We start from the raw sequence: 26,568 nt of genomic DNA on the forward strand, positions 1-26,568 counted from the left end.
ATGTAAATAGTTACATGTAACGCATTGTTTTTGAAAACCATTCTGTTCTGAAAGGGTTAGTTCACCCAAAAATGAAAATAATGTCATTACTCATCATGTCGTTCCACACCCATAAGACCTTTGTTAATCTTCAGAACACAAATTAAGATATTTTTGATGAAATCCGATGGCTCAGTGAGGCCTGCATTCACAGCAATGACATTTCCTCTCTCAAGATCCAGAAAGCTACTAAAGACATATTTAAATCAGTTCATGTGAGTACAGTGATTCTACCTTAATATTATAAAGCGACGAGAATATTTTTGTGCGCCAAAAAAACAAAATAACGTCTTTTTAACAATATAGTGATGGCCGATTTCAAAACACTGCTTTGGAACTTTACGAATCGAATCAGTGACTCGGAACGCCAAAGTCACATGATTTCAGCAGTTTAGCCGTTTGATAGGAGATCCGAGTGACTGATTCGATTCGTAAAGCTCTGAAGCAGATTTCTGAAATCGGCCATCACTATATTGTTAAAAAAGTTTTTTTGGCGCACAAAAAGTATTCTTGTCGCTTTATAATATTAAGGTAGAACCACTGTACTCACATGAACTGATTTAAATATGTTTTTAGTACCTTTATGGATCTTGAGAGAGGAAATGTCATTGCTGTGAATGCAGACCTCACTGAGCCATCGGATTTCATCAAAAATATCTTAATTTGTGTTCCGAAGATGAACGAAGGTCTTACAGGTGTAGAACGACATGAGGGTGATTTTCATTTTTGGGTGAACTAACCCTTTAAAAATGTATATTGTTACATTCAACGTGTGCATCATACGTAAAACCGTTCTTATGTAAATTGTTGCAGGTAATGAAAGAATTGTTTGTAAAACCACGCTTGGGTAAATAGTCTGTAATGTCTAAAATCTTTGTAAAAAATGTTCTGCAAATAGTCACGTTCAACGCATCAATCATTCGTAAAACGGTTTGTGTAAAAACTGCGCAAATCAGTTGTAAAAACAATGGTTTTACATACAACGCATACATAAAGTCACTCTGTTTGTGCTTCATGATTAAGGCCCAATAACTTTTTAAGCCTTCTTTTCCCAGCTTTCACAGTTGAAATCACAAAATCTCCCATAATGCACCATGCCAGACAGCACCACATGATCGTGCCAAAGGTGCGACCTGGCATCAGACATTCCTCGTGTCATACTTGCTCATGCACATTCAGACTTGACTATGAATCACACTAGTGACCAAATTTTTAAACCTTCATCAGGAAACAAGTAATACCTGCAATTAGATTCAAACTGTCCCTATGACATCATAATGGAGTGTTTCAAAATATCTAGCGTTCCAACACTGGCAAGGATTCGAGTCACTGTCTGGTGGTTTTGACCCTGAATGCACTGTGGGCTGGTTTCATGGTAATGTTAAGCACCAAAATGAGCTGTTACTGAGAGGCAGTGTTTCATAAAATGACATTAAGAACAAACTTATGGATTAATACCTCATATTTTTGAAGTACAATGGAGGCATTCTGATTAAACGGCCAGTTGTTTTACCTTCATTAAGGTGCTTAAGATAGATTAATGCATAAACTACATCTTCCAGCATCCTTTGCTTCAAACTGGGTTTTTGATTTATGCATCCTCAGACGCACCACCTGTGTAACACACTGGAGAGACCCAGACCAGCGACATTCATTTATTCTATTTAATCCAACCCAGAGCAGTCAAAGGATCATGGCCTCTTGAAACGCTTCGATCCATCTGAAAAAGAAGCTCAGATTTAGTTTGAATCAATGATTCTTTGATTAGATTTATAGACCATACTCTATAGAAGTGCATGAAGTGTTTTTTGGTGTACCTCTGAGCAGTGGGGATGTCCTCTGCTCTGAAGATGTAGTAGAGTGTGTTTTTATGGTACAGTTTAAACTGCATTTTTTGAGCCGGTCCTGTCTTCTCCTCGCGGAGGAAAAAGCCCAGCAGTGGCTGGCTCTCCAATGCTGCAACATCCTGAAAACAACGCAATCATCGTCACATGACAGCTTTTATTATGTCATACACATCTGCATGACATTCTCATGACAATGAAAAAAAGAAAAAGAAAAAAGAAGCAGTATAGAGGAAATAATCGACGTAATTACAGTCTTCAATATTGCAAAAATGGTTGTTTTCAAAATAACAGTTTTTCCAAGAACAAGCAACTTCTTTTTCCTGTAATTTTACTAAAAACAAATTCAAATGTCATCTTAAAACTGTATATGCTGACTGTATATGTTTTGGTAAAGGAATAAATGTTTAGTTAAACAATGTCGCTATGTTTATGATGTTTTTTTTGTAGAGTAGATCGTTTTGCTGCCAACCATGAGAAGATTCTAGTTGTGTGGACACTGTGTATGTAACATAAATTAAAGGGTTAGTTCACTCAAAACTTAAAATTCAGTCATTAATTACTCACCCTCATGTTGTTCCACACCTGTAACACCTTTGTTCATCTTCAGAACACAAATTAAGATTTTTTGATAAAATCCGATGGCTCAGTGTTCGCCAGCAAGATCATTTCCTTTTTCAATGCCCAGAAAGCTACTAAAAACATATTTAAAACAGTTCATGTGACTTCCGTGCTTCAACCTTAAAATTATAAAGCGACGAGAATACTTTCTGTGTGCAACAATATCTAGAAAAGGGCGATTTCAAAACACTGCTTCATGAAGCTTTACGAATCTTTTGTTTTGAATCAGTGGTTCGGAGCGCCAAAATCACGTGATTTCAGTAAACAAGGCTTCGTTACGTCATAAGCGTTTCAAAACTTCAATAGTTCACGTGACTTTGGCAGCTTGATACGCGCTCCGAATCACTGATTCGAAACAAAATATTTGTAAAGCTTCGAAGCTTCATGAAGCAGTGTTTTGAAATCGCCCATCACTAGATATTGTTGAATAAAGTCAACGTTTAGTTTTTTTGGCGCACAAAAAGTATTCTTGTCGCTTCATGACATTAAGGTTGTAGCACTGTAGTCACATGAACGGTTTTAAATGTTTTTAGTAGCTTTCTGGGCATTGAAAAAGGAAATGATCTTGCTGGTCATGCAGGCATTACTGAGCCATTGGATTTTATAAAAAATATCTTAATTTGTGTTCCGAAGATGAACGAAGGTCTTACAGGTGTGGAACGACATGAGGGTGAGTAATTAATGACTGAATTTTAATTTTTGGGTGAACTAACCCTTTAAGGTCCTTTTAGTCTTATGATAAAGTGTGAATTTATATGTTCAAATTGGATGCGAAATCCTGATTATTTGTGTATAAGTGCTACATTGTTGTTTTTTGTCACAATGTAAAGGTCCACACCAATGAACGATATCAGTCTGTTTATTATGTTGTCTGCAGCTCTTTAAAGCAGGATGGATTCTGATTGGTCATCAATGCTTTTATCATTCATAAGCTGGAAAAAAATTATTGTGAAAAGTGATTTCAACAATATCGTTTTTTCATACAGTTACAGTTCTGGTTTGGACTCTGCTATTCTTTTACATTTAGAATGATTTTACAGTTATATCTTTATCATTATAGTTATCTTTCTAGCTGTGAATGGGCTTAAAAACTGTTCTTAAGTAGTTATGTTTCGATCCATCTATTTTTATGTGCATTTCAGGATATCGCAAAAAAAAAAAAAATGCTGGATGGAAACGTCAAAATGCGCATAAATTTTAAAAATGCACATAAAAAACTTCATGCGCTCAATTGAGTCGGATTAACTTTTTATCCCATAAGAAAATATGCGCATAAACTACGATGGAAACACATTAACTGAATAAATTCCTTGATGCGCATCAAAAAAAGGCATGACTTTGTGACTTTTGGTGTGTTCAAGTCCTTCTGGGAAGTTCATATTTACGAAGTTTGTTGTGTTTGCGATGTCAGGTGCGTTCAAGTCACTTTCGTCGAAGATTGCGGTGTATCTTCTCTTCATTAACCACACAAAAATATAGCAATGTTTTTGAAATATTCTTATAGAAAATGAAGAACAAAGAATGTGCATCTGGTGTGTTTTGCTTTTTGATGTTTTAATTAATTTATGAAGCCAATATATACTTTGTCGGTACATGTTATATTGTTATATTACAATGCTATTATATTTTGTGCAGAGAATTAGCTTATTTTGTTGTAAATAAAAAAGCTTGACAATATCACTGCTAAATATTGTGGTATTCCACCATGTTTCTTACTGACACGCCCCCAACTCATAAAGACCCTTATTCCTCGTCTGGCATCTTTTAAAGCCCTTTGAAGCTGCACTGAAACAGTGATTTTGACCTTCAACCATCTGGAGGCCATTGAAGTCCACTATAACAGGGTATCTGCAGATATGAACAAGTTAAATTTAAGACTTAAGACCTTTTTAATACCACCTTACATGAAATTTAAGACCTAACCTACGATGGAAACACACACATTATTTTATGTGTGTGTATATAATTGTTATTATTAAAGTACCTGCGAAATGTACTGTAAAATGTAATTTATTCCTGTGATCATTTTCAGCATCATTACTCCAGTCTGCAGTGTCACATGATCCTTCAGAACAATTACAATTTGATTTGATCAAATATATTATTTATTAAAATATATTCTGTAACATTTTAAATGTCTTCACTCTTCACTCACTTTATCACTTTAAAGTATGACAGATTAAAGTATTAATTTTTGTATTTTTTAAATCTTACCAGAAATGTTTAAATTGGATTTCCACAATTTTAAGCAGCAAAAACTGCATTTTAACATTAATAATATAAATAGTGAATGTTTCTTGAGCAGCAAATCAGCATTTCTGAAGAATCATGTGATACTGAAACTTCTCCTTGTAAACAACAGAATTAAAAATCATTCTAAATGCAAATTTAAACATCACAAGCAAAGTACCATTTACAGTTAATAGAAAATGAAAACACACACCTGCTACAGCAAGCATGCTATATAATTAAATCACAGCCGTTGCAAATTATATATTTAATTCCCAACACATTCATAAAAAAAAAAAAAAAAGTTACCTAACACGTTTCAGCGTTGATTCTACTCGCATTTGGTGCGTTGAGCCATTTGAACTCTTTTAGGGACCGTTCATATGTCGCGTCTAAAAACGCATGGAAAACGCGTCGGCGCCGCTTTCTTCTTTCCAAAGCGCTCGGGCGCTGCAGTGGCGTCTGTCGTTACTACGCAACCATGAGACGCGCTCTCCATGACGAGTTTGTTTCAGCAAATGATATATGGATTACCAGCACCGAAAATCACTTTCAGTAGCTTTGCCACGGCAGATTTATTTAAAAATGTGTATCCGTGTACAACTCTGATCAGATATTCCTACATCTTTGCTGAGCTTTGTCCTACAGATGGCGCCGCGCAGCGCTGGACCATTCCGTCGGTGACGTTTTAGAAAACATAAAACATACATAAAACATTTTCGCAGTAATTTTACGAACGCACCCACAATAGCCTAGTTTATGTACCTGTTCGTTTTTTTAATAAAAATGACTAAATTAAAAAATTAAGACTTTATAAAGCCGTGATAAGACTTTTTAATACTTTTTAAGGGTCTTAATTTTCCCAAAATTGATTTATCACCTTTTAATACTTTTCAAGACCCCGCGGATACCCTGTATAAGGAGAATAATCCTGGAACATTTTCATCAAAAACTTTAATTTCTTTTCGACCGAAGAAAGAAAGACATGAACATCTTGGATGACATGGGGGTGAGTAAATTATCAGGAAAATTGTATTTGAAAGTGGACTAATCCTTTAAATAAAGATCATGATCCATGAAGATATTTTGTAAATTTCCTACCGTAAATATATCAAAAATGTATTTTTGTGAGTGGATGTGCAATGCTAAGGACTTCATTTGGACAACTTTAAAGGTGATTTTCTCAATATTTAGATTTTTTTTTGCACACATTCCAGATATTCAAATAGTTTCATCTCGGTCAAATATTGTCATATACATCAATGGAAAGCTTATTTATTCTATGATCTATAAATATCAATTTCAAAAAAATTTACCCTTATGACTGGTTTTGTGGTCCATGGTGACAGTTTAGCACCAGTTTATCAGGAAGTGATTATTTTGTTCATTTCAGCTCACTGGATGGAAACAACTTTATTCACAGATGTTTTGTGCGCAAAAATATTCCAATTTTGCGCACAAATTTGCAACTTTGGATGGAAACAGCTATTGTTACGCAAGTTTCTGTGTGTAAATATATTCTTAAAATGATAATAAAATCATTCTTAAAACAGCCAAATGTGACGGTTTGATTCCTTTTAGTAAATCATTTTGTTCAAACAGATTTCATAAATGAACGGTTTAAAAAAAAGTCCCTGTGTGGAATTTTACATCTTTTTTATAGTGACATAATTAGTTAAATGTTGTCATTTGTCACTATGTTTTACACTTTTTTTGTTTTATTAGTGGCATTTAGCATATACTCACAATAATCCACTTTTTTGTGCATCTGATAATGGTTAAATATATATAAAAATAGCCATTAAATAGTTTCAATATAGTTAGCTATAGCTACTATTTGTTAGTAGCTTGGTCAATGACAGATTCAAAGTAGCTTTCCCAACAAAGCTCTGTTAAAAGCCTTTTTATGTACAGTGCTCAGCGTAAATGAGTACACCCCCTTTGAAAAGTAACATTTTAAACAATTTCTCAATGAACACAAAAACACTTTCCAAAATGTTGACAAGACTAAGTTTAATATAACATCTGTTTAACTTATAACATGAAAGTAAGGTTAATGATATAACTTAGATTACACATTTTTCAGTTTTACTCTAATTAGGGTTATGCAAAAATGAGTACACCCTACAACAAAAACTACAACATCTAGTACTTTGTATGGCCTCCATGATTTTTAATGACAGCACCAAGTCTTCTAGTCTGGAATGAACAAGTTGGCGACATTTTGCAACATCTATCTTCTTCAGTTCTTCAAGAATGACCTCTTTTAGAGACTGGATGCTGCATGGAGAGTGATGCTCAACTTCAGTCTCTTCAGAATTCCCCATAGGTGTTCGTTTGGTTTCAGATCAGGAGCCTCTGAATCACTTTCGCCCTGTTCTTCTTCAGAAATCCAACAGTGGCCTTAGATGTGTGTTTAGGATCATTGTCAAGTTGGAAAAGTGCATGAACACCAAGGGCACGGAGTGATGGTAGCATCTTCTCTTTCAGTATAGAGCAGTTCATCTGTGATGCCATCAATGAAATGCAGCTCCCTGACACCAGCAGCACTAATGCAGCCCCATATAAGGACACTGTCACCACCATGTTTCACTGTAGGCACCATGCATTTCTCTTTGTATTCCTCACCTTTGCGACACCATACAGTTTTGAAGCCATCGGTTCCAAAAACATTATCTTGGTCTCATCACTGCAGAGTATAGAGTCCCAGTAGTCTTCATCTTTGTCAGCATGGGCCCTGGCAAACTCTAGGTGGGCTTTTTTGTGCCTGGACTTTTAGAAAAGGCTTATTTCGTGGACGGCACCCGTACATGCCATTCCTCTGCAGAGTACGCCGTATTGTGTCATGGGAAATAGTCACCCCAGTTTGGCTTTCTACTTCTTTAGATACCTGCAGTGAACTTGATTGCCGATTTTCTTCAACCCTTCTCATCAGAAGACGCTCCTGTCGAGGTGTGAACGTCCGTGGATGACCTGGACATCGCTGTGTGATGGTTGCAGTTCCATCTTCTTTAAATTTTTGTATCACTTTTGCTACAATATTCTGACTGATAAGTAAAGTTTTGCTGATCTTCTTGTAGCCTTCACCTTTCAGGTGTAAAGAAATGATTTTGTGACATTTCTCTTCCATGTGGTGCCATTGCTGACAGCATGAAATGGGAAGGGGTTTTAACACCCTTTTATAGTCAACTGTCTGCTGGACACCAGTGTAATGAATAATTAGACTCACCTGTGGTTGAATTCTTGTTAAATTAGACATTTGGAGTATAAAATTTAGCTTTGCCCCACCCTAATGCACCACCCTAATTTGAGTAAAACTGAAAATTTTGTTCTGCAAATTATATATTTAACCTTACTTTCATGTTACAAGTTAAACAGATGTTATATTAAACGTAGTCTTGTCAACATTTTGGAAATCGTTTTTGTGTTCATTGAGATATTGTTTAAAATCGTAGTTTTCAAAGGGGGTGTACTCATTTACGCTGAGCACTGTAGCTTCAATATAGTTATCTGCTTTTTGTTAATAGTTTGTAGTGTAACTATGCTACAGAGATACCACTGAATGATAAAGCTTCCTCAACACCGTTTAAAAGTTACTACATAAATAAAGGCAGCATACCTCACTAGCGGCGTAAGTGTAGAGGACTTTGTTCTTAATGACGAACCACAGCCTCTTCCACGGTTTCTTGTGGCCTTTGGATCTTTGCAGATATCCACTCATGGATGAGTTCTCAGTGTTGGCAGACACCTGCGAGTGAGATATTTAAATAATGACATCAGCGTTGTGGTAGAAACCGAAACCTTCACTACAGCAAGATATTAAGTTACATAAATACTACACGTCATTGCATTAAAGGGTAATGTACAACTTCAGGTCACCTCTTTGAGGGCAGAAGGGATCTTTTTCTGTTTTCTAGAAAAAGCAAATGTTGAACTCCGCCCACTAGGGGAAACCGTTACATTGGATTGGTCACCTAAGAGACAAAAGCAAGAAAGGTATTTATTTGCTGTGCAACCACACAAGTTTAATACTTAAGGTCAAGTATGAGCAAACATCTCTAAAAATAAGCATGTTAAATAAATAACACTACTATTAGAGAAGTGGAAGTAAGAAAACATGAAGGAAAAGAAATTTGGTTGACAGCTGAGATCTCTTACCCTTGTGCTGTAGTTTGATATAGCAGTGGTCGCACACTCGTGCCAGCTGATTCTTCAGGTATTCCAGGTAGTATTTATTGGACGAACATGCCTGACACACCACCTGTTGCCACAACAAACAGATATCAGTCAGTCCTATTTGTTCATTCAATAAAAATGATCAAAGCCTAGAATTTTTCGTATTTCGAACCTTTCCGCAAGCGCGGCAGTGGTGGCGTCTCCAGGTGAGCGTGAACTCGCACGTGCAGATCATACACATGGTCGTTCTCAAATCTGGAATCCAGATAGGAGCTTTAGAGCCCAGCGGTAGACCGTCATCAGAGATTCCCTCCAACTACACAGAAAAATCACAGATGCATGAGACAAAGTTAAATGTCTTTTCACAAGTTTGAAACACACACACACACACACAAAAAACCATGATAAAATTTGAAATAGATGCATGTGAGCTCCTTCACAAAGTATCTGAAATATTGTACTGTAATGATCAGTTGCTTTTTTATTTGGAAGCTAGGCCGATTTTTTAATTGTATGAATGCCAAACAAGCAATTTTTTCTATTTTTATACATTATATTTTGTGTACACATTTTTCATAAAAAAATAAAATAAAAAAAATAGCACCCTTGCTGAGAATAGTTCTGGCGCATTATTTGTGAATATTTCATACTTTTATGTAAATGGCAAGGTCATATTTTAATTGTTTAAATTAACAATTCAATCAGGTATGAAGCATTGTTTTTTTCTGAGAATTATTAGAATTTGGCATTAGAACTGGTATGAATAGTTCTGCTGCCACCTTTATGAATATTTTATGCTCTGCAAAAAGTGATGGTCTTTGTTTTTTCTCTCTTTTTGGCTCATTTTGCCTGTAAAAGAAAACCAGCCTAATAATTAACACACCGGAATATAAGATATATTTTTAATTTCCACCCTTCATGTAAAAATTATATATCACTTATAAATGATTAAATACAAAATTAATCATAGTTATTAAGATTGATGTGGTTTGGAATTGGTAAAATATGCCTGGAAAAAAAAAAGTTTTTTATTTTTAATTAGGTGAATTTATACTTCAAACAAGAATCAATGTCTGCAACAGGGTAAAAAAAAATAAACTTGATTCAAAGTGAAAATTTTATTACATACATAAATGTATGTTTAAAGAATGTTTAAATATACAAGACAAAAACACTTTTTTGTAGTGTAAACACATCTTACCAATGAAAACCCTGGACATTTGATGAGAAAACACACACACAAAAAAAGATGCAACTAAAATCAACACGCACAGACACACACGTATGTACACCCACCTCTTGGCTTCGACTGGAAAAGAAAGAAATCTTCTTTCTGGTGTAGTCATCTATTGCTGTAGCGATGGCTTCAAGCCATTCGTCTCTTTCTGTGGCTGAACTGCAAATGTCAATTACAGTAAGTGATTTCAGTTTAATTAAATTTAAGTACCAGGAATCCATTTTATTGCACTAGTGATCAAAGGATGATTATCAAGTATAATTATTCATTCCACTACCGCTATTTTTTCATGCAGTGTGTGTTTCTTACTTGGCAGACAGTATGAAGGAGCGTTCCACACTCTCAATGTTTAACTCATTCTGATAGGCCTCCTGACTGGGTTTGCTCACCTATTAAAAACGTGGGACACAAACACGTTACAACTCCTGTCAGTGTTGGTGTGTGTGTGTAAGAGAGCATTGTGACGGTGGATATCTGACCTTCATGCCGGCCAGAGAGAGCATGCTGTTGACTTTATACTGGCCAGACTGAACGGGTGTTGTGTACAGCAGAATATCATTAAACTGTTGAGAAAGAAACAGAAAATTTACTGGATTTCCAAAAAGAGTTGCACCATCCACATTTTCCTGTCATATGCAGTAATTTCCTGTATTGTAAATGATGTATTAATCCACAGAGTAATATTAGTGTGTGGTCACTGTTGTCCGTACAAATTTAGTTTTACTACCTCAAATGTGACTCATGCAATTAGATTGAAAATATCCATTTTTAACTAACTGAAACCAGTGTTGCCAGACTGGAAATGTCCAATTATCGTAGCAGAAGCTCAAAATTATCGTATTTGGAAGAAAATTATCGTACCAGAAGCTCAAAATTATCGTATTTGGAAGAAAATTATCGTACACGACTTTTTAGTATAGGTAAATGAACTGATTTAATAACTAATGATTTTTACAACGGAAAGAATCAATACTGAACTAACTTAAGCTGGGCAATCACACTATTTTGGCTGCTGTACAGCCAAAATTATGTTCCCTCTATCTCTGTAAAGCTATACTTTGACACAATCTGCATTGTAAAAAGAGCTGTATAAATAAAGGTGACATGAGAGTCAAACGTACATAATACAGCTATTTATCTATAGACCAACAACTTTTTGACATGAACTGTAAATTATCACAATACATAAATAATTATTAGGCGTGCCTTAGTGGGAAACAACTGACCTAAGCGCCGTGGCAGAAACGTTAACTTGGCCTGCGTCTCAATGTCCATACTATCCATCCTAAATAGTATGTGATATTGGTCATTTTCAATACTATTTCGGGCAGAGAGGGTGGACAATATGCACATTGGGATGCAGGGTTGAGCTTGTGAGAGAGATTCATTCTCCACAATGATTGGCCGAGAAGACGTAACATGAGATGAGATGGAAGACGTGCCTAACAATGTTCAAGTTAGGATCCACACAGCTAGATCAATGAGCTGATTATTATGACCATCATTTGAAGTGTCACAAAATACTGAAATTATCGTACATTATGGGAATTTTTTAAATTATTGATCGTACAGAGGTCAAAATTATCATACAAATACGCTAATTATCGTACAAATACAATTACAAAAGAACACAAAAAAAGACTAAAAATTAAAACGAAAACAGAAAATCTAAAAATAAAATTAATTAGAAATATTAATAAAAACTATAACAGTACATAAATGATACTAAAATAACACTGTCCACTTTATAATAAACATTTTAATAGTATTTAGCCTTAACTTGACCATAGTTTCTCACCAGGAAGAACATTCTAGGCTGCATAATTTTCCTGGAGAGTTTCATCAGAGTGCCCTCCTTTAAGAAAACCTGCATATGAAACAAGAACAGTACATTAGTTTAGCAACACAGAGACACTGCTCAGACACAGTGAATCATGGGTACTTCAGCTTCTTACCCTGCCAGGTTGGACGATTTCATGATGACCATTCAGACTGTACTGAACCTGCATCAGCTTCTGAAAGTTATCCTGAATAAATGAGATGCGTGTTAGATATAATTCATATTCATGAGACTGTAATGCAGGTGTGTGGTTGTGGTTTATTTTTTTTGCATTACCCCTTGCTTCATGATGTCGTTCGCGTGGTTTGCCACTTCTTTCACCACACTTAGGGCAGCTGGGTAAACCAAACAAACCAATAAAACATTGCAAAGATTTTTTTCCTTAACTCATAACATTACTCATAACAAACAAAATAGGCGAAGTATTTAACAGAATAAAGGTTTCATACTGCAGCAAAAAATCTCAGATAACGTTAAAAGCTTGATAGATTTTTACATTTACAGATTATTTATAGTGAACTGGATTTATTTTAATATAAACAAGAAGTCAAAGAAATGGAAGTAGCGACAGATCTTTTCTTCTGTATTGTGACAGACGTTTACGGAAGAGGATTAAGGCCAAGCAATGCTAAAAAATTAAAACCATCTCGAGATTAAAGTTAAATTTCGAGAAAAAAGTCAAAATAAAATGTTGAAAATAAACTTGTTAAATTACGAGAAAAAAATCGTTAAATTACGAGAAAAATGTCGAGATAAAATGTTGAGAATAAAGTCATTATATTACGAGAAAAAGTAGTTAAATTACGAGAACAAATTCGTTAAATTACGAGAAAAAAACTTGTTAAATTTCGAGAAAAAAAAGTCTAGATAAAATGTTGAAAATAAACTTGTTAAATTACGAGAAAAAAATCGTTAAATTACGAGAAAAATGTTGAGATAAAATGTTGAGAATAAAGTCATTAAATTACGAGAAAAAACTCGTTAAATTTCGAGAAAAATGTCGAGATAAAATGTTCAGAATAAAGTCATTAAATTACGAGAAAAAACTCGTTAAATTTCGAGAAAAGTCGAGATAAAATTTTGAGAATAAAGTCATTAAATTACGAGAAAAAAGTCATTAAAATACGAGAACAAATTTGTTAAATTATGAGAAAAATTTTGTTAAATTTCGAGAAAAAAGTCGAGATAAAATGTTGAGAATAAACTCATTAAATTATGAGAAAAAAGTTGTTAAATTACGAGAACAAATTCATTAAATTCTTTTTTCTCGCAATTTAAAGAAATTTTTCTCGTAATTTAACGACTTTTTTCTCGTAATTTAATGACTTTATTCTCAACATTTTATCTAGACTTTTTTCTTGAAATTTAACAACATTTTTCTCATAATTTAACGAATTTGTTTTCGTAATTTAATGACTTTATTCGTAATTTAATTACTTTATTTCTTGAAATTTTATTTTGACTTTTTTCTCGAAATTTAACAACTTTAATCTCGAGATGGTTTTGTTTTTTTATTATTGCTTGGCCCTAATCCTCTTCCGTAGATGTTCAAGTGAAACAGATTATTGAAAAATAAAAATGTCAATAACATGCCTATAGAAAAAAGAAATTTTCATTTCATGCAGACTTTGAAATAAATACATATTTACATTTTGGAATCATTTAGACCTTAGTCAGGTTAGACGCCATACTGAATTTAACACGGATGAAAACGAGGTTGTGGGAGGTAGACATACAGTCTTTACAATGGAAAGCACTGTATAGAAGTCCTAGAATTTTCACAACTCGAAACTTTTAAAGGGCTAGTTCACCCAAAAATGAAAATTATGTCATTTATTACTCACCCTCATGTCGTTCTACACCCGTAACCATGTGTTCACACCGCCGGCGGCGAGAGCGTCAAAGTGATAGGAAGTCATTCATTTTCAATGAGAGCCCGGCGGCGAGCTCCGACGAGAGCGGCGCGGAGGGTCTTTGACGGTAAGAGCGGTGAGGAGAGTTGAAATCAGGTTATTTTTATGGTAATGAGCTATGACGCAGTTCGCCGGCAACCAATCGGAATGTAGATGTCCTCGCTTGAGAGGCTTCCGATTGGTTAACGCAACTTGTCATTTACTTTGACCCTACCGTCGGCGGCGGTTTGAACGTACAGTACAACGTTGTTGGCAGGGCGGCCAAAGCGACTGTTGGCGCTCTCGCCGGCGGCGGTGTGAACGCACGGTACGACCTTCGTTCATTGACAAGAATACTTTTTGTTAGCCAAAAAAACAAAATAACATCTTTTTGACAGTATCTACACTGCTTCGAAGCTTAACGAATCATTTGTTTCGAATCAGATGTTCGGGGCGCCAAAGTCATGTGATTTCAGCAGTTTGGCAGTTTGATTCAAAACAAAAGATTTGTTAAGCTTCGAAGCAGTGTTTTGAAATCACCCATCACTAGATATTGTTGAAAAGTCATTTTTTGTTTTTTTGGTGCACAAAAAGTATTCTCACCACTTTATATTGCTAAGGAAGAACCACTGAACTCACATGAACTGTTTTAAGTATATTTTGAGTACCTTTCTGGATCTTGAGAGGTTCAGAGACATTGCTGGCAACAGAGGCCTCACTGAGCCATCGGATTTCATCAAAAATATAATATATAAAAAATATATATAATAAATGACATTTTCATTTTTAGGTGAACTAACCCATGGAGTTTTATGGTTTTATGGAGTTTTTGTCTACTCAAAGATGTTTCGTCAGCTGAACAAGGTCTATGAGAAATATGAATGCTTTTGTATAGAAAAAAGATTCACATTTTTACAGTCACACAAACTACATTGTTTAGGATAATGAAAAGGGGCTTTAAAAACTGACCAGCACTTACAATTTTGATGAATGAGGTGACAAAACTATGAGGCATGTCTAAGACAATGGTCCTAGCTGTAATTGTTGGTTACTGCGAATTTTACCAGGTCATTTTATTTAATTTATTTACTGGCCCCTGGTCATTTTCTAAAAGTGCCACCTTAGCACCGTAATCTGACTCCCTGCTCTAGTGTGTGTCATTTCCAGGGAAAATGGTATGCTCTTACTTTGTGTGTCTTTGTAGTCGGATGAATCCTCAGGAAGATTCTTCAAATAATCTGAAAGAGACATGTAAAAGATGAATTGGAAGGTTCAAAATTGGTCAGAGAGATTTGCTGTATTACTTCATTAGTTTAATTTTAAGTTTAATCATAAGTTTGTCCAACCCACATATTAAAGGGGCGAAGAGCTTCAAATTCAATTTCAATTTAACCAAACTGTCATGTTTCAGTCTGACAAGTTCATAACCTGATGTGTAGAAGCCAAAATGTGCCCATGAGGTGTCTGCTGTGTGTGGTTTCCTGTAATGGGCCTGATTTCCTCCTGTTCTGCTGTGGAGTGCAGTGTGTACTCATCTGAGGCTCTTGTTCACACCTGGTATTAAGATGCGTTTTGGTTGATCTGATCACACTTAGGCGCATACCCGTTTACACCTGGTGTTTTAATTTGTCTCTTTTGTCCACTTCTGTCCTGATTTCTTCGAGGGGAAGGTCTATGGGCAGGTTACCCAGCAACATAGTGTGGCCCAGATCTGGTACATGTGGATTACACGCAGACCAGATATGGGCCGTCACTATGTTGCTATCAGGGAAATGTATGGGCTTTTTCAGATATTTCAAAATGTACTTCCATATGAACGTGACCAGAGACAACAGAAAAACATACGGAGAGCAGCAGCTTTCGTTTCTGCTCTGATAGCCTCAAGACCGCACTGAACGCTGTTAATGCGTGTTAGAAATCAGGAATGGTGAGAACATTGTGCTTGGTATGTTTTTCTTCTTTAAACCAAACTTGGGTCTTCAGCCAACAAATTTTAAATCCTATCTGGCTAGCGCACTTCTCATAATGTTTACACGTTTGTTCAGTAGGCAGAGAGTAGGTGGTCTTTTGTGGCTGTTCGAACACATTTGACCACACTGTGTTTTGGACTACCTCTGGTAGTGGTCAAAAGTAGACAAGCTCAAAATGTTTTAGACCCTGTTTACACTTGTATTTAGCGTCATCCACTTGTGATCAGATTGACGAAAACTCATCCTAATACCAGGGTGTGTAGGAGTGAGTGTGTGTACCTGTGAGCAGGAGCTGGTATTGAGGTATCCGTTGCACCGGTTTCAGCAGGTAATGCTTCAATGCAAGACTTGCACAGCGAGGACTCGTCTGAGGATGAAAGACTGAAATCTTAAATGAGGCATTACCAAATGTATTTTTAAAAATAATGGCTTTCCCTGTTTGAAAAAAAGTACAAATATCCACTCTGCATTTACTAAAGTGAAACAAGTTTTTGGGTCGTAACACTATGTTAGCTACTTGACAAAATAGTGTTTTTCTCTGAGGCATGGTAAAGCATGGTACTCGCAAAAAAATCAAGAAAATTTTATTTAAACAATAAGACTAAACGTGTTGAGCTATATAACAACAATTAGTTTTCTGTCTATAAATGTAACCAAACAGTTGTTCCCTTGCCTATTAAAACGTAATATATTAAAGCGTCTTTGGTGTTTCCATGGTTTCTACAAAATAAAACCAGAAACCGAGGGTAACGCGGGTATGATGCAATTGACAGGCGACTCCTCACACGTCCCAGAGCCTTGGTTAAAATTGTAATTTCCTCTCGATTTACAAATAGTTGGAAACTAATGTAAATACTCAAGTGAACAAAATATATAACAGTGGCCTAGTGGTTTTTTGGATATTTTACTGCAAAATTCGTACATATTGCACCTTTAAGACCCTTATTCCTCGTCTGGGATCGTGTAGAGCCCTTTGAAGCTGCATTGAAACTGCAATTTGGACCTTCAACCCATTGTACCCTGTTGAAGTTCACTATAAGGAGAATAATCCTGGAATGTTTTCATCAAAAACCTTAATTTCTTTTCGAATGAAGAAAGAAAGACATGAACATCTTGGATGACATGGAGGTGAGTAAATTACCAGGAAATTTTAATTCTGAAGTGAACTAATCCTTTATCAATTAACTGGTTTAATCAGTATAATAGTATGTTTTACATTGTACTCACGCTGTAATTTTTATTCATTTCAAAAGTAAATTAAATGTCAGAAATGTTTTTTAAGATAAAATGTTATTAAAGCGTATTATCTGTATGTTCTAAAAACATTACAATTAACGTAATAGATTGATACATTAAAATATGAATAATTAAATAATTGAAATGACAGTAAAATACAGCTGAAATAAAAAAAAATAGAAAATACCAAGTATATCTATTCATTAAAATTAATTAAAATGAGCAAAATGAACATACGATTTTGTGCAACAAGCATTCTACATGACTTTAATAATTAATTGCTTAATTGAACTTTTTGAAAATTGAAAATCTACCCTTTAAAACAAATATTATCAGAACATTATGCATATTAAAATTATGGAAACAATAAGAATTTATCCTTTGTGCTGTTGCAGGTTTCTGTTTTTAATTGTCCGTACATGTGGAATAATACTAAAACAGTGTCTCTCTCTCACACACAGACACCCCCACCCCTTCCCTTTTATATTATGGTGGGGTATTCTATTGTTCTTATAATAACAAAACAATAGTGTTACGGAACGTTTAAAATTAAGTATTTCTTAATTTAGATGTTATTCTCTGTATTAATCTCTTTTCATTGTGGGGATGATGTTTTTTTTATATCATTATATGGACATTTGGTCCTATAAAGATGGACGCACACACACTCCTACCTCAAACTGACGTACAACGCTTGCGAAAGGAGGATTTTTGCGACACTGTTCGTCCAGCAGGGCCACGTTACGGTCAAACTCTCGTATGTAGGTGGAATACATCTTCAGATACGGACCCTTCTGAACAAAGATATCAGCCAGCCTCTGATGATCAGACCTGTAGGAATAAGAGAGATTCCCAGAAACAAAATGTTCCTTATTTGAACTCTCTCTGCTGCTAGCCACAAAACACACACAGTACTACAACACAAAAATGACATGAAACTCATTTGCAACACATTTAACTTTCATATGGTGTGTGTGTTACCAGTGTGCCACTCTCTCCTCCAGCTCTTTCAGCAGGTCTTTATTAAGTTCGTAGAGTTGGGGCAGATAGTACAAGATTTGATTCAATACTTTCTCCTCCACCAATGGCTTCCCGCTCGCACGAGTCGCTTTGGCAACGGCGTCCCGGAAATCCTGACACAGAAATGGAGATGTAAGCTACTGCCAAAATTCCAGGCTACGGTAACTAAACAAAGGCAGCTAAACAAGATGAGTAACAGCAAAAAAACACATGCTAACATCCGTGAACTCAAACAATGGCTTTATTTACTGGCAATAAAACTTAAATGAAACCACAAACAGTGCTAATAATAGTCCATTCCAAATTTTTGAGATAAATCTTTTATAATTAGCTCAAATTAACAGCGCTATAAACTAGCACTCAACAACATATTTTTAAACACAATCAACTAAAAACAAACAAACTGAAGTGAATAAACTGACAGCACAGTCCATCTACAGCTTTAACAGGAAGTAGAGAGGACATTTTCTCTCACAAACACATACACACATGCATCTTTAGGACAGCTGTTCAGGGTCATGGCCAAACAAGTGGGTTAAAGGGAGGGTGGGTGTAATTTCTTTCCGAAAACTCTCTATGTCCGTTGATCTCTTATTCCTTTAGCACAGTCTCTCTGGACAAGCTCTTCCTCTTGTCTTTCCTCTGCCGTCTCTTTCCTGTCACTCTTTTTCTGACTTTCGCTCTAATTCTTTGCATCATTCCGAATAAGGCAGGGTCAGGATGCGCCACAGTTCTCTAACTGGTTATTGAGGTCGACAAGGGAATTCATCTAGGTTTTTTCTTAGCGATGATGCTTTAAATGGGATAAATTATGAGAGGCAACTGCTTGCCATTGTTATTTTTAACAAAAACTAATACAAATATTTGTTGTTAATTGAAATGATGCTGAAATAAAATAAAATATAAATAGTAAATGAAAAACTTAAAAATAAAAAAACTAAAACAAAAGTAAGACATGTTGCCTTGGCAACTAACTTGAAGTACTAAATAAAAAATTTGAAATAAAACAAATTGCTTACACAATAAAAATGACAAAAGCATGCATCACTAAAACAAACTACAATTTAAACAGGAAATTAAAAAAAATCATTAAAAATATTAATAAATATTATTATAGTAAATAATACTAAAATAAAACTGCTGTTTAGTATGGAAGCTTGTTTCCACAATGGAATAAAAAAAAAAATAAAACATAATTGTGACTTTTTATCTCACAATTTTGACTTTTTTTCTTCGAAATTGTGGGTTTATATCTCACTGCTGACTTTTTTCTCACATTAACAAGATTATATCTTGCAATTCTTAATTTTTCTCTTACAATTTTGAGTTTATATCTCTCAATTCTGACTTTTTCTTACAATTGCAAGTTCATATCTCATAATTCTGACTTTTTTCTCTAAATTTCTCAAGTACTATTTACATGAAAAACTCCACCCATCGCAATCACATATGTAACTGACAATCAGAAGTTCAGCCGTCTAGAAAAGAGTTGCCACTTTTTTTTTTTTTTTACGAAAAATATAAAAAGTTCTTTAAGAAAAAATATAAGCTTCACATTTCTGCTTTTAACCTGTTAAACAGCAACAGTTTTAACAGCCTTCAAAATGCCTTGCCAAATAGATGTCCATCGTATTTGCATTACAGTTCATGCGATTTCAGACTTTTCTTTGCATTTGCAAGATTGTCACAATTTGGACTCTTTTCTCACATTTGCGAGTTTATATCTCGTAATTCTGATTTTTTTCTCGCAACTGAGTTTATATCTCACAATTCTGAATTTTTCTAGCAATTGCAAGTTTTTATCTCACAATTCTGACTTTTTTCTCGCAATTGAGTTTATATCTCACAATTCTGAATTTTTCTTGCAATATCAAGTTTATATCTCACAATTCTGACTTTTTTCTAGCAATTGCAAGTTTTTATCTCACAATTCTGACTTTTTTCTTGCAATTGAGTTTATATCTCACAATTTGTAATTTTTCTTGCAATTTCAAGTTTATATCTCACAATTCTTAATTTTTTTCTAGCAATTTCAAGTTTTTATCTCACAATTCTGACTTTTTTCTAGCAATTGCAAGTTTTTATCTCACAATTCTGACTTTTTTCTCGCAATTTCAAGTTTATATCTCACAATTTTTTCTTTTTCCTCGCAATTGCAAGTTTATATCTCGCAATTCTGACTTTTTTCCTTGCAATTGTAAGTTTATATCTCACATTTCTGACTTTTTTCTCACAATTTTGAGTTTATATCTTGAGATTCTGACCTTTTGTATTGCTTTTGACAGTTTATATCTCACGATTCTGACTTTTTTCGACCCAATTGAGTTTATATCTCGCAAATTCTGACCTTTTTTCTCGCAATTGTGAGTTTATATCTCACAATTCTGACTTATTTCTTACAATTTTGAGTTTATATCTCGCCATTCTGTCTTTTTTCTCACAATTGCAAGTTTAAATCTCGCCATTCAGACTTATTTCTCGCAATTTCAAGTTTATATCTCGCAATTCTGTCTTTCTCCCAATTGCAAGTTTATATCTCGCAATTCTGACTTGCATCAGAATTGCATGATATAAACTCTAAATTGTGTGATTTGTGAAATTAAAAAAATAATTACCTTTTTTATTTTTTATTCAGTGGTGGAAACAAGCTTCCATAGTTTAGAGATGGTTTAGCATGTTGCAGCATTCTGTGCTTTAGCACACTTCCTAAAAATCTAATTTTAGCACACTGAAGTTTTGCCCCCTTATTCCATTTAAAGCACCATTAATGTAACAAATTCACTGAGTTCAATATTACATTTCTATTTACTGTTGGACTTGAAGTGCACTGACCTATGCATTGAACAATACTCTTATAATGGCCATTACATTGAGATAAACAATAATAAACAGTAATTCTCACATGATTCATGCAAGATTACCAGAAAGGGGTGTGGCGGTACTATCCACAAAGTACTATTTACATGTGAAAACTCCGCCCATTGCAATCACATCTATAACTCAAAATCAGAAGTTCATCCATCTAGAAAAACGTTGTCCCACTGCTAAACCACTCTTTTGTATAGTTTTTTATTAAAAATATGGAACGTTCTTTCAGAAAAAATATAAGCTTCACATTTCTGCTTTCAGTATTTCAGTTTTAACAGCCTTCAAAATGCCTTGCCCCATAGATGTCCAATGTATCACAGTTCATTCGTTTTTGTTTTGTTTGTTTGTTTGTTTTTTTTTGGGGGGGGGGAGTCGGAATTATTTTTTGTGGCATTCAACATTGTGCTGTTAACTTGTATTGTACCCAGAACATTTCAACGGTCACTGGTCAGTTTAGAATGTATGTACTCAAGCACTTCCTTAAATACACTTGGATGGAGCACACAGCTACTCATTAAAATCTTAAAATAAACAGACAAATGTGTCTGTGTGTAAGTTTCCCTCTATGATCCTACTGTGAGAATCAAACACTATGCACATGTGAAATTAATAAAATACACAAATAAATAACTGGACACACTTCCTGCATAACAATTCTTGCTCTGGTTCAAATCTGGAACCAATGAAAACAGTGATGACTTACGATGTGAAGCAACTTCAGAACATCCACAAATCTGCAAGACAAACAATGTATCAAAATATAAGTTCAACTACATATCCCCCCTAAATGTGACCATTAAATATGAATATGTATTAAAATACTTAATGAAAGTATGTCATAATAAAACACCTTCAAACGTCATTGGACGATTGTACTTACACTTTCTCTGAGCTCATTATCTCCATTGCAATGTGAACCACCTTGTTCCTCTTGGCTCTCTCGACCTCCTGAGGACACAAGTGAAAATGCTGTTATTATATTAGACCATTTTTAAATCTATAATATAATTTAAAGTGTCATTAACTTGCATAGTCGCTACATCCAACCATGATTACCAACAACATACAGCTTCATAGCAAAACAAATGTGAGCGTTTGTGTGTGTTGTTTTGGGCTTGTGAGAGGCTGAAGTCTTTATTTGGATCAGGGGACTGTCTAAACACAAGGACAAAGTTTGACTGAAAGCACCCCCTGTTTGTCAAACGGGGTGTGTCTGGGGGTCTCTCTGGATTATCTCCAGACAGAAAGTCTGCTGGACACACCTTCTCAAAGCTGATTTATCCACAAGTGATTGGAGCTCATTATTTTAAAGTTTTTCTCTTCGAATTGAAATTACACAATTTTCAGCACATTTAAAGGGCTAGTTTACCCAAAAATGAAAGTTCTGTCATTAATAACTCATGATTTTCCTCATGTCCAAAACTTCCAACTTTCATTCATCTTTTGATATATTAGTAAAACCTGAGAGATTTCTATCCTTCTATTGAAAGTCCATTCCCACTAAAACTTCGAAAAGTTCATAAAGACATCGTAAAAAGTAATCCATATGGTTGCTGAGGTTGTTTTGTGCGTACCTCTTTATCTTTTGATTGGCTCATGTCTTCCTTACTGGAGTCGGAGCTGTTACCATCTTCCTCATTAGAGCTCAATCCATCCTCTGACAGATCACCACTCACAGAACATCTGCTGTCAAACAGGAAGTGCACACGTTCAGTCCAAAGTACATACAATCAAACATGTATTCATGCACAAACACATGCACATAAATACATTCAAATTTAAACTAGTTTCCTTCATGTTGGCAGGCAGTAATATATGTTAAATATGTGCAATAATAATATAGTAATAATAAATGTGACCATGGACCACACAAACAGTCATAAGGGTCAATTTTATTTTATTTTTTTAAATTGAGATTTATACATCATCTAAAAGCTGAATAAATAAGCTCCATTGATGTATGTTTTTTTAGGATAGGACAAAATTTGTCCAGGAAACAATCTGAAAATCTGGAATGTCAGAGTGCAAAAAAAAAAATCTAAATATTGAGAAAAATCGCCTTTAAAGTTGTCCAAATGAAGTCCTTAGCAATGCATATCCACTCACACAAATATATTTTTTATATATTTACAGTAGGAAATTTACGAAATATTTTCATGGAACATGATCTTTTCTTAATATCCTCATGATTTTTGGCATAAAAGAAAAATATAATATTTTGACCCATATCTGTGCAACTTATTACTGGTTTTGTGGTCCAGGGTCACAAATAAATAAAAGGAAAAATAAATAAAATAAAATAAAATAATTATAGAATAAAACCATTATCTATATAATATAAAAATATATTTAAATAATAATATTTTAATATTAATAATATTATGTGATTTTTGCATGTGCTTGCAATGACACAACTTCATTTGCCAAGTAGATTTGGTATTTGCAACTGGATTTTCATTGAATAAGAATTTAAATTTCAGTCTGTTTCTCACACATAGTTATCAAATGCCTTTAAAAGTCTTTGAATACAGTGCACAATAAGGACTACATTTTTATGTTTTGGTTTTTTTTTTTACATTATTTTACCTCAAATGTATCTTTTTGTACTCTACATAAGAAATAGTCTTTTGAAATGACATGAGTAAAAAAAAAAAAAAAAAAAAAAAAAAAAAAAAATCAATTGTCATTTTTGGATGAACTGTTTATTTAGCATCCAGCACCAGATAGCACAAGCAAACTCTCACGCATGCTCATGCATTCACACACTTTCTGCCCTCTTTCTGGTTCCCCTCGCTCTCATTCTTTCTCCTGTGGCAGGACAGAGCAGCTCTTGTTTACAGCTTATATAAACTCACTCTGCAAAGAGACACACACACATCCATAGACAAACCCTCAAATGCACAACCTCTCTCACACACACAGAGATACGCAGGCAGGAGTTTGGAGTTTCTGTCGTGCCTGGGCAATTACTGTGAATGTTGTTTAAAATTTGAGTTTAACTCTATCTATTATTAAGGGCACTCAAATTCAGAAGCTGGAATGTGCCGAAACTGAATATCACTGAATTATTAACTTTTACCACAGTAATAGCTCTCACAACTCAACTTATTCATAATCATCTAAATGAGGATTGATTACAGATTACTTAATGTTTTTCATGTAAAGATAATTATAATTATTACCAACTAACCCAAACTCTATACCTTAAGGTAAATAAATAGCTTTTGATATTAATTTTACAATTGAGAATGTCCATGAATGTCTCCAAAAGAAGGTTTGTCTTAGTTTTGATTTTGCTCCAAAAATATAGCTAGTAGACACACACACACACACACACACACACACACACACACACACACACACACACACACACACACACACACACACACACACACACACACACACACACAGACACACACACACACACACACACACACACAGGTTTCACTCCAAGTGCTTCTGCCTGACTCCCATTAACCAATCAAGTCCACTGATAGTTCAAATCCCACAGTTAAAGAGAAAGTGGCTGTTTTCAGAATGTAATACTAGCATGGTGTCTGGTGTATCTGGTGTATTCTACCTAATGTTTGTAAAAATCTGAAACAGTATGCAAAACCAGGGAGTAGTAAACTACATGTGCAATTTCTTAAATAAAAATACAAATTATATATTATATATATATATATATATATATATATATATATATATATATATATATATATATATATATATGTATATATGTGTATGTGTGTGTGTGTGTGTGTGTGTGTGTGTGTATATATATATATATATATATATATATATATATATATATACACACACATGTGTGAAAAAAATATATATAAAACATTTAATTTTAGCATTTACTCTCCCTCTCGAGTGCCTTGGGCAAAAAATGCTGGGAAATAAAAATCCCAGCCCAGTTTCAGTTAAACTTAAGTTCGTCTAAATTAAAAGAAATACATTTATAAAACTCATAACAATGAAACAGTTCAGTTTACTTAAAATATATCAGTTCTGTGAACTTGAAAGAAAAGAAAGTGCTAAATACTCATAAAAGTTAAAGGATTAGTTCACTTTCAAACTAAAATTTCATGATAATTTTTGTTTGTTTGTTTATTAAGTTTTTACGCCCATGTTAGCATCATTAGCATCATTCCATGCAAGCATGTTTCTGAATAAAAGCGTTTTCTAGCAGCATCATAAAAATTATTCGACAGAATATGCTTAATAGTCAAAGGAACTTTACATGAGAGACATAAAGGAGGAACTTCACCTATTAATAAAAACCCATGGGTAAGTCTTGAGTTTCCTGATAATTTACTCACCCCCATGTCATCCAAGATGTTTATGTCTTTCTTTCTTCAGTCAAAAAGAAATGAAGGTTTTTGATGAAAACATTTCAGGATTATTCTCCTTATAGTGGACTTCAATGGAGCCCAAACGGTTGAAGGTCAAAATTACAGTTTCAGTGCAGCTTCAAAGAGCTCTAAGCGATCCCAGACGAGGAATAAGAGTCCTATCTAGCAAAACGATCGGTTATTTTCTAAAAAATTTTTTTAAATTATATACGTTTTAACCACAAACGCTTATCTTGAACTAGCTGTGTATTACTGGCCTCCACAGGTCAAAGTTTGAACTAATTGTTATATACTTGCACTAGCATATTGTATATGAGAATTTAGTTCATACTTTGACCTGTGGAGGGCAGTAATAAACTTAGCAGCGTCTACACTGCTGGAATTCTAATAGAGAAGAAGATGAGGAGCTAGTTCAAGATGAGCGTTTATGGTTAAAACATAATTTAATATAATATAATTAAACATTTTTTTTATCGTTTCACTAGATAAGACCCTACTTCCTCGTTTGGGATCATGTAGAGCTCTTTGACGCTGCAAACTAATTTTGACTTTCAACCATTTGGAGTCCATTGAAGTCCACTATAAGGAGAAAAATCCTGGAATGTTTTCATCAAAAACCTTCATTTCAGAAAAGGCATTAACATCTTGGATGAAATTTTATTTGCAAGTAAACTAATCCTTTAATTTGGCTGAACTAATTTGTTTAATTTAAGTTTGTCCTACTCAAACCAATTAATTATTTTGAGCGTTACAGTTTACAGTGTATATAAATCTGTCAGAGTGAATATGGATTTTCACATTTTCTGTATGTCACACACACACACTATATATATATATATATGTGTGTGTGTGTGTTTTGTGGCTATATGTATATATACTGTACACACAAACACAAATAATTGTTCAATCAAATAATTGTTGTATAGTGGGATCCAGTATTAAAGCAGTGTATATTCTGTTGTTTTGTACACAACAGTTTTTGTACTGAGAGATCAAAGATGATAATGTATTACTACTGTGATCAAGGGCTTTAGCCCACATGACTGTAAAATATTTGTTGGTTACAACTTGCTGACAACTCCAAACATATGACCACAAACTTGATTCAACGTCCTGTGCATCTGGAAACCAACTGCAAATTCAGCAAATGCTGTAAGTTTTCACCGGCACTGAGACCTCATCACTGACATGCCATGTGTCTACAGTCATCACAGTAAACACACCAAAAGTCCAAA

The 26,568-nt window shown here is 34.5% G+C and overlaps 1 protein-coding gene across 5 annotated transcripts in view; it reads right to left on the bottom strand.

Annotated features, from left to right (window-relative positions):
* Positions 1 to 658: 658 nt before the first annotated feature.
* fgd6 (FYVE, RhoGEF and PH domain containing 6) overlaps positions 659 to 26,568 on the bottom strand; it is a 34,560-nt gene continuing 8,650 nt past the window's right edge. For 4 of the 5 annotated variants that reach the window (XM_067392331.1, XM_067392328.1, XM_067392330.1 and 1 more), the window contains exons 3-21: positions 22,547 to 22,658; positions 21,853 to 21,920; positions 21,676 to 21,706; positions 18,066 to 18,217; positions 17,759 to 17,915; positions 16,128 to 16,215; positions 15,066 to 15,116; positions 12,263 to 12,321; positions 12,102 to 12,173; positions 11,945 to 12,013; positions 10,626 to 10,709; positions 10,456 to 10,535; positions 10,206 to 10,305; positions 9,082 to 9,225; positions 8,892 to 8,994; positions 8,613 to 8,707; positions 8,353 to 8,481; positions 1,857 to 2,005; positions 659 to 1,759 (exon numbers count right to left, since the gene is read on the bottom strand). In XM_067392331.1, coding sequence (XP_067248432.1) covers positions 1,723 to 1,759; positions 1,857 to 2,005; positions 8,353 to 8,481; positions 8,613 to 8,707; positions 8,892 to 8,994; positions 9,082 to 9,225; positions 10,206 to 10,305; positions 10,456 to 10,535; positions 10,626 to 10,709; positions 11,945 to 12,013; positions 12,102 to 12,173; positions 12,263 to 12,321; positions 15,066 to 15,116; positions 16,128 to 16,215; positions 17,759 to 17,915; positions 18,066 to 18,217; positions 21,676 to 21,706; positions 21,853 to 21,920; positions 22,547 to 22,658 — 1,780 coding nt within the window. In that variant the 3' untranslated portion in view covers positions 659 to 1,722. The remainder of the gene's footprint in view (positions 1,760 to 1,856; positions 2,006 to 8,352; positions 8,482 to 8,612; positions 8,708 to 8,891; positions 8,995 to 9,081; positions 9,226 to 10,205; positions 10,306 to 10,455; positions 10,536 to 10,625; positions 10,710 to 11,944; positions 12,014 to 12,101; positions 12,174 to 12,262; positions 12,322 to 15,065; positions 15,117 to 16,127; positions 16,216 to 17,758; positions 17,916 to 18,065; positions 18,218 to 21,675; positions 21,707 to 21,852; positions 21,921 to 22,546; positions 22,659 to 26,568) is intronic. The other variant, XM_067392329.1, reaches the window with a different exon arrangement.

This window comes from Chanodichthys erythropterus, chromosome 8, assembly GCF_024489055.1.
Source record: "Chanodichthys erythropterus isolate Z2021 chromosome 8, ASM2448905v1, whole genome shotgun sequence".
In the NCBI taxonomy this organism is placed as follows: Eukaryota; Metazoa; Chordata; class Actinopteri; order Cypriniformes; family Xenocyprididae; genus Chanodichthys; species Chanodichthys erythropterus.